The sequence below is a fragment of the Pseudoliparis swirei genome, chromosome 17, assembly GCF_029220125.1.
Source record: "Pseudoliparis swirei isolate HS2019 ecotype Mariana Trench chromosome 17, NWPU_hadal_v1, whole genome shotgun sequence".
Taxonomy (NCBI): domain Eukaryota; kingdom Metazoa; phylum Chordata; class Actinopteri; order Perciformes; family Liparidae; genus Pseudoliparis; species Pseudoliparis swirei.
In genome coordinates, this window is record NC_079404.1 from 15880476 (window position 1) to 15889735 (window position 9260).

General features: G+C 40.0%; 1 protein-coding gene across 1 annotated transcript in view; it reads right to left on the reverse strand.

Annotated features, from left to right (window-relative positions):
• Positions 1–7028, reverse strand: part of LOC130207588 (zinc finger protein jing homolog) — a 12427-nt gene extending 5399 nt beyond the window's left edge. The window contains exons 1-2 of the mRNA XM_056436235.1: positions 7004–7028; positions 5783–6069 (exon numbers count right to left, since the gene is read on the reverse strand). Coding sequence (XP_056292210.1) covers positions 5783–6069; positions 7004–7028 — 312 coding nt within the window. The remainder of the gene's footprint in view (positions 1–5782; positions 6070–7003) is intronic.
• Positions 7029–9260: the final 2232 nt, after the last annotated feature.

Sequence of the window (9260 nt, forward strand, 5' to 3'; positions counted from 1 at the left end):
TCCTACTACAAAGTCTATTGGTGCATTAACAGGTTGCGAGGATTTTCCTGCCACAATCCTCTCCCCATTCCTTAACTTTCCTGAAGGCCAGTCTATGTGAGGTTGTGGATCTTCAACAAGAAACCCCAAAATAATCGGGTGCTGAGTCGACTCAAAATATGAAATTGCTGCTCTCGGTATGGTGTATTTATAGTAATCGTATGGGCTCAATGCAATGGGCAACTGTGAACAACAAAGCGGCGTCTAAAGGCACTGGCACTAACAGGATGAGATAAGCGGGACAGTTTTATTTTTAGCCTGTTTGACTAGGCCCCAGTCTATAAGGCTTCGTCAGCCCTGAGTCTAATAACACACCCTGGTCAATGGTCTGATTGTTAATACAAATGTCTACTGAGTAACAGGTCGAGGAGGGAAGTCTGCGAAACTTGCTCACCAAGCCCTCACTTTTGACTGGTGAAACACGATCTTTCCCGGGCAAAGCGGTTGTTGGCCGGCTGGCCGCAGTAGAGAGCAACCCTCCCGTAGGCAGCGCCTCTCACTCAGAGAAAAGCCTGGTTCTTCAAGCTGCATGGGTTCCCAGTCATTCGGAAGTGTAGACCACTGATGGTCCGGTAACATGAGCTGGACACCCTCCGCTGGCCAGCCCTTGACCCTCGAGCGAATTCTGAGCTGGGGCATCTTTGTCGGTTCGTCGGCGCTCCCTCTCTCTCTTCCGAAGACGGTTGCTCGATCCGGATAGCCACAGCGATGAGATTCAGATCAGGGAGTGTCTCCAGTAGAGCCAACTGGTCCTTTATGGTTAGTCCTGTCGGTTCGAAGAGTCGCCGGAAAATCTCCCGGAAGAGCCAGCCGTAACGGGAGAAACAGCCTGACCTGGGTCGTCAGCTGGAGTGATGACGACAAATTCTCAGCTGGAGTGACGTCTGGAGGAGCTGTCTGTTGATGGTGAAAAATTATTCATTTGGGCAACAGTTTGTTGCATCTGTGTGAATAATTCTTCCTGAACCCCGGCCTGGCGTCCTCTCAGCTCTTATGTTCCCGTGACTTTGTCAGTTTTTCCCTCGTGATGAAAAATCGTCGCAGCCCTGTACCGACAGGCCGGCGTGGGCGTTCTTGGGTCGGATTAAGTTTCTGTTCTGAACTTTCAGACATAGAAATGGGACAATTACACATGACCGGGAGACCAGAGATAATGTTTATGGGGTACTTTATTTTCGGTTCTACGATGAACAAAATGAAAGCGCTCACGTGGTGAGGGATCAAAAACTTTTCAAAAACGCAACATAACCCGACCTGATCGCAGCAAAAGCCAACAAACTGACAAGGAACACTGGAGACAGAGATTTAAGCACATGGTAACAAGACACAGGTGGGACCAATCAGGGGCAGGGCTGACACTGATGAGCATAGGAGACAGAGTGTGATGACAGGTGCGAAACAATCAGGAAGCCTGGATGAGGAAAGCGAACATAAATGACATGAACCTCTCTGTAACATATCTGTGGTGCACAACACTGTATTTTGTAATTTATTTATTTAATTTAACAGACTATGAAGATTGAAGCTAATAATACTAATGTGTAGGAGGTGACTCTTATGAAAGTGGTATGTTGGTTTAAAAATCTGCATAAAAATGTTTTGACTTTTCTAAATTGTATTGTTACAGAATGGGAAAAAAACGAACATTTAAAAGAGAGAGGCGGTGAATATTTATTATAGTCTCTATGTTTTCTCAAACAGCTCAGTTTCAAAGGAATGCCATTGTCCTTCTGTATTGTATATATGTTCCATCATATACCATTGTGTGTGAGAATTAGTGAGCTCAGCTGCAGAGTGGGTGGAGGCGGGGTGTGGTTCGGGAACGGTGTCACGGTGTCATCAGCTGGACTGATTGGTAATCAGATTGGTAATCAGTCAGTTGATGACGATCTGGTGAGTTATCTGGTCTGTCTCCATAAAAGGGCTGGACAGACAGGAGATAGGAAGGGCGTGAGCAGAACCTGATCTGCTGTCGGGAATGAACCTTATTGCGAATATCCCTCTGGCTACTTGTTGCTTAATGGTGCCTTTAGGGTAGAACCTACCAGTAGCGGCTACACGTGTCACAACCATGTTAAAAGCTTGTTTCAAGGCCTTGGTTTTGGATTCACAAAACAGATTTTTTTCTTTTTTTTTCTTTATGAAGCCATTTAGATTTTTAAGGATGTTGACCCTCTGCTGTCTATTCAAGTGTTGACACCTGGAATTCATATAGTTATGCAAACAAATGTTTAGTTATTGTTAATAAACTTTTTTGTGTTTGAAGAAGTTTTGTTTTCTTTAACTGTTGACTTTTCAAAGAAAACGGTGTTTCATTTTTAATTAATTTAAATGAAGGCAACGTTGCAAAGAATGTTGAGTGTACTCAAATAATGGGCAGTGAAATTTAGTAACAAAACATTTTAAGTTAAGTTAAGTTCTCTCAACAAAACATTTTAAGTTAAAAGTAAGTTCTCTCAACAAAACATTTCTCAACAAAAAATGTTAAGTGCTGTTGATGTATGTTTTTAATCTACAAGACACACAATTTAAAGTTTCTCCAATTTAATATTTTAAGTGTTCTGAACTTAAGTATCAAATGCAATATTTTAAGTAGTGTTAACTTAAATACATAAGTACATCTGAATAGTAATGTTACGTTTGACAAACTTAAGATATCACTTTGAGTTAACTTCTTATCATAAGTTGACACAACACATTAGCCCTTAGTTGAGTGAACTCAAAAAGGCTTTGCAGCTGGTTGCCTCACTTTTTTAAGTTGACTCAACTTATTTTTTTTAGAGTGCAGCAGCAGCGAGGGAGACGGAGTGACCATTTCAATATCAGTTTCAGCAAAACAAAATGAATCTTTTAATCAATTTGAGACCAAATTCATAGTATTGTATCCAGTTATTATACGCATATTTAATTCTGGTTGTCGTTATCGTATTATTTAAGCCTCTGGCAAAATCTCGATAAAAACTGTAGATTATACGTAGACAAACTGTAAAATATGGTTAAAAGGATACAACTTGGCATGTATTTTTAACATTGTAACAGGGTTTATAGGGGGATTCAATACAATAAGCATATTTAGTTATAATATTGGGCCTGCTAACTTTTCAAAAACAAAAAGTCTCAAAACTTTCCAAATCAAGTTAAATAAACATAAATCATTTCAAAGACTGAGTCTGTCCAAAGTAAACAGAAACGCCTCCAGAATTACTCTTTAAACGCTTCTGGTTTTTTTCTATCTTAGAGGAGGTGATATTTATCAGAGCTGCTGACATGTGGACATTTTGTGCATTTCTTCCTGAAGAAAAGTTTGCATTTAGTTCTCAAACTGTGTTTGATCTTTTTAAACAAATGTTCCATTCATATTAAAGTCCAGATATGCAACTTATACTGGACATGAAATTCAATCGTGGAACTTTTTTTTCCCATGTAGTTGACCTAAATGTATTTACTGCAGAGAAGTGACACGAGTTCAAGCAGGTGGGCATGATATATGGACAGAGGCTTTGCCAGAACATGTGAGCTGGACTTAGCCCATGTGGGATAAAGTTCAAATAGTGTGTATACCATTGCAGAGAGGGGAAGATAAAGAGAGTGAGACAAGGAGATTAGGTGACAACGAGCTGGTGAGAGGATGAGAGAGTGTCAAAGAGGGGAAAGAAGACTGGAAATGGTGCAAAAAGAAGAAAAAAAACAATGGGTGGGAGAGATGGGTAAAAGAAAAGATAACATAGGTTAAACAAAAGGTAAAAGACAGTAAAAGATGTCAGAGAAGTTGTAGATAACGAAGTGAGAGGAAAGATAACGGTTTGGATTGAGAACTGTCTGAAAGAGTGAAAGAGCCGGGAGATGGCAAAGCCGGAACCAAATACTCCGTTGACCCTGAAATAGAAGCCAATGAGAGAGAGAGAGAGGGGGGGGGGGAGGGAGAGAGAGGTAAAAGAAGGCCGAAACCTTAAGAATATAACTTCAAACACACTTCTTCTTTTAAACTCTTTAATATTTTTAAATGAAGCTTTGAAGACACAGATTAACACAGTTATGTGATTATAAAAAGAAGATGTGGATCAAACAAAAAGTCATTATTTACAGGCAACAATACATAAAAAAAGTTATCATAAAGGTCATGAAGGTCACTTAAAATAGGAAACAAATCTACAAATTAAAATAAGCAAAGTGGTGCACTAAATAAAATGTGTTGAAACAAACCTAAAGAGGGACGAAGGATATCTATACGCTTGTGCTATGCACATATGATACATATTGTGTTTCAGGCAATGCAACATATGACATTTTTAGACTTGCTTTCGACACCCACCACGCAATAAAAATGTAGATTGTAACTAGTGCTGTGAAAAATAACGCGTTAACTCAGTTAATTCAATTTCAGGTTTAACTAGTTTTTTTTTTTTAACGCATTTAACGCATGCGCAGAATGAGCTTCCAACTGTCTGTTGTTGGTCGTTGGGACGAAAAAAAGTCACTTGCAAATGAGCTCAATACACCACTAATCTGAACTCTGTCCGCTCTCATGCAGACGGTCTGTTCATCGGTAATGATCCTTCCGCAGGTTCACCTACGAAACCTTGTTTCGACTTCTTCTTCCTGTAGGTTCAGGGGTCCCAACTCGTCGACCGCGACCTGCCAGTCGATCGCGCGTAGTGTCGGTAGATCGCATGACATTAAAAAGATTGGCCCGCCCCTGACATGTTCTCTATAGCACGCCTTTGTTCTTTATTAAACCAAACGTCGGTTGTTGATCGATCTCCACAGCAGCATGTCATTTCTGTCTCTTCGCGTTGCGTTAACACTTATCGATCTCCGCCTCGCGCGCCACAGAGCTCCGTGCGCGCGCATCGGGACCGAGCAAAAAAAAAGTCACTTGTCAATCTGTCCACCTGTCTGTGTCGGTGAGGTTTCAGCTTTGCAGCGGTGTCCCCGCCGTCCCTTTCATCACGGCCCAGTTCATGAAGAAAACCCACACGGTCAGTTTGCCTCAGCAGCTGCTAGAGGAAGACTAGAGGCCTTTAGATTGTATCATGGTGGAGTTAATGGTTGACAAACAAGAGAAAAATTTTCTGTTTAACCCTCCTGTTACCTTTACATTTACTAACATATTTTACCCTCGGGGTCAATTTGACCCCAGCAATTAAAACCTCCAGAAAATTATTAGAATTAATCTTGTTTCCCAAGTTTAAGTGTGAGGTACTTTATGTTTGTTTGTTGACTACCTAAATAGCCCTTTAAATAAATAAAAAAGTTGATATTTCTTATATGTTTGACACAGTGAAACAGCCTGGGGTCAAATTGACCCCAAAGAACACCGACATTAAACATTGAATGGGGTCAAATTGACCCGAAAGGTAACAGGAGGTTTAAACATTCTGTTTAGGATGAAGATGTATTAATGTTCCATATGGAAGAAAACTGCTAAATAACTGCTGAGTTGCAGCACCATTGTATAGAAGAATGTATAAATGTATATATCTGTCTTTTGTCATAAATCTCTATGTTCTCACAAAATATACCGAGTATATCGGTAATATGTGATTAATCATGATTAATCCACAAAAACCTGTGATTAACCCGATTAAAAATTGTAATCGTTTCACAGCCCTAATTGTAACACAAAATGACTTCCCACAGTTGGCGTCGTGAAATCGGTAAAGGTTGAAAGTGCCAAACTAAACCCAGTCAGTCGTGATGTTGAAACCAAACTGAAAACAGTGATTCACAAACACGTCACTACCGGGAGCGGGGGCTGTTCAGGGGGCTGTTCAGTGTCTAGTTCAGGGGGCTGTTCAGTGTCTAGTTCAGGGGGCTGTTCAGGGGGCAGTTCAGTGTCTAGTTCAGGGTTTAGTTCAGGGGGCAGTTCAGTGTCTAGTTCAGTGTCTAGTTCAGGGGGCTGTTCAGTGTGTAGTTCAGTGTGTAGTTCAGGGGACAGTTCAGTGTGTAGTTCAGGGGGCAGTTCAGTGTGTAGTTCAGGGTCTAGTTCAGGGGGCAGTTCAGGGGGCAGTTCAGGGTGTAGTTCAGGGTCTGTTGAGATCAAGAGCGGGTACTTTAAATAAATCTGGGGTCACGCTTCGATAATCAAATGTTGCGATGTTTGCAGAAATGACTTCCTCTCTATTTGATATAGTTTGTTACCTCCAGCCGAACTGATTTATGTGGGGAGCCTAACGCTAGTCAGTCTCCAGAGAACAATGTTTCGGCCTAAATTGAACTTATACTGATGCGTAGCTAAGCCACATATTGGTTTTTTTTATCTTCCATATTAGGAAGGTCTCTATTTTTCACTAAGTGTTACAATTCAGCGCGGCTTCATGTTGCCAAAGCATCAAAATAAAAATGTCACAATAATATTAACACCAACACGACCTGCCCCAACATCAGCCATAAATAGCAGTTCCAGAAGATACGCCGCTTCGTAACGACGTGTTCGACCGTACCGATTACTGTCAGTTCAGGAGGTCAAGACCAAGTCTGTTGTGTAAGGAGCGTTGCGTATCCATAGTTTCACAAAAGAGAAACACGCACACATACATTCACAGCTTGGGATTCCAGTTGACTCAACTGTGTCATAAAAATATGCACATTAGTTTCCAACATGATATTTAAGGTGAACATTTTTTCTACCAATATAAAATTATGATTAGCAATAAACAGGGATGAAATTGATCTAAGTTTGTCAACATATAAGAAATGTATTTTTGAAGTATTTTATGAAAGGCACTTCTTTATTCATGTTGCAATTATCGTGTGCTTGCACATTAAAATTGTACGCACTGAAAGTAACACAGCCTCATTCCCAACTCATTAAATGGCGACGTTCGTTCAATGGCCCTCGGCCTCGAAAATCAGATAACAGGGGCCCCTTTAAGTGCCTTGCATATGTATTTTAACAACAATATTTTCTTGTATGCGCTTTGCCCTCCTAACCAGTAAACCGAATATGAAACTAGAGGTGTACCGAGAAGCTCGGCGGCGTCATTCATAACGTTGAACGCTGCTCAGCTTTTGCACGTCTACTAATTGTGTTTAACCCTGGTATTTATGCACATTTGCAGAAAAGAGATCGAGCTACACTGATATGTAAAGCATAATGTTTTTCTGAATGAGGCTATTAACATCTTCCCTGAACAGTTTGAAGTGCATTAGGTCTCCAAAAGACACAACATCAAGATAAAAAAATCAAAAAGTCGATGACTCTCCAACAAAATGTATTTTAAAATCAAATATATCACATATCAAATAGCACTTGATTCTCCAGAAGAGATAAAAGTGTCAACAACCTTGTAGAATGAGTATGTGCTTTCACTGATGGTGATGACACAGGGGACCTCAAACTGTGAAGATACTTTTCTATTTTCAGAAACTCAAATTGTGTGAAAGAATAAAAAAACACTCAACAAAAAAAGAAAGTTTTCTTGTGTTGAATGCTTTTCAGCAGCACCATTCCTAAAGAGCAAAGAATACGATCTTGTATAACGTAATTTAGTCTAATTCCATGGTGATGCTCTGTGGATCACAGATTTAAAGCACGGATTTTAAATGGGATATTAATGCATTTTAATTAAAAACCTAAAGGAAACAGCCGTGTAATGACTCTGTTCAGCTGGCGGCTGGTGTGTGTGCTCCACTGATGCCAAGGATATTTATTTGTATTAAGTTCTCACTGAATGTGACTGTGTCACAACCTGCTCATCTACTTACAGTAATACAACCCATATTGCACGAGTTTGTTTGGGTGATGTAATGTTACACTGGCCGTTAAAGGGTGGTTGACATCGGTATTGCACAACATCGAGAGAAAAGTGAACGTAAACGCTTTTTTTTTAAGAATAAAAAAAACAGAAACAAACCAGCGTGACAAATTGTGAAGTTGTTGACTGTGGCAAAAAAGAGAGTAGAAAACAAGAGAAAGACATGGAGTTGCAGGGTGAAGAGTCAGCCTCGAGCTTCTGACCTGAAACAGGATTCTCGTCTTGGGTTTGGAGTTTCACCTGTTGCTCTCCTGCAAGAGAATTATGGAGGTTGAGTCATGTTTCCACTGCAAATTGGGAGCAAATTCAGGAGGTTCATCTGGTTTGGGTTCTTTATGGCTATCATGTAAACATAAATAGGACTATATAATACCAATATGAAACTGGATTTCATCCATCTCCTTCTTCATGTGCCAACAATTAAGGAAAATGGACCATCTCAATGTCGTTTCATCACTTAAGTTCTTCTCTGTTGTTCCCAATAAATGTTTATTAATTGATTTCTTATTGTACAATATTGTGACGGTGAATACAATTCAAGTTGAACTTAATTATATCAGGCACCATATGACCACCTCTAGTAATGTGTTATTATTGCTAACATGCCCTTTCTCAATACACTGCGCAGCTTAGGAAGTACTTCTAAAAAACTGCAGCTCTTTTAAAGAATAGTAGAAGTGATGTAAAGTAACCACGATGTTGAATGAGCTCAACCATAGAAAACACCGGTTGGGTCAATCACACGAAAGAGAGACTAGATATGATGCTCCGGGTTTCTGTGGGTCCAGAGGGTTATTTTAGCTCGCAGCATGTCTCAGTTATTTCCTGTAGAGGTTTTAAGGCGTAAGGTGATAGATATCGACTGTCAGGGAGACATGTCCCTCCTACAGGGAAAGTTCATGCTGGATGTCCAACAAGGAATGCTTTATGATGTTGTCTAGTTTAAGCAGTTGAAGATCACATTGGAGGATAATGCATTAATCCTGTCTGAGTTTATGGTCTTTATCCATTTTCAGGTCCAAGGTATCAAGTAAACCAATCAATGCAATGAAAACCACTGGTCTCTAAACAAACTCGTAGGTTTCAGTTGAGCATGTTTTCAAAATTTAGGAAATTGGAAAGAATGTGCAATGTCTTCTCTCTTAAATGACGAGGTGAGATCTGGTGAAGGGAAGTTGTGCAAGTTTTAAAGCCAGGGTTTGTCTTTGTCAACATCCTAGCAGCACGTCCTCCGGCTCCTGTGTTTACCAATTATTTTATCTTCTTTGTGTATTAATTTATATATGCGAATTCTTTCATAGTCGTTATTTTGGTTTCATTGTTGCAGATCTACTTTTAAGTATGTGCTTTCTTTAGTTACGTTCCTCCTCTGATCAATTTGGTTTTCTTGTCTTCTTTGTTTTAAACGTTGACCTTTATAGTGTGATGAAACCAAAACTTGTGTTGCAAAGTGTTTTTGTGATA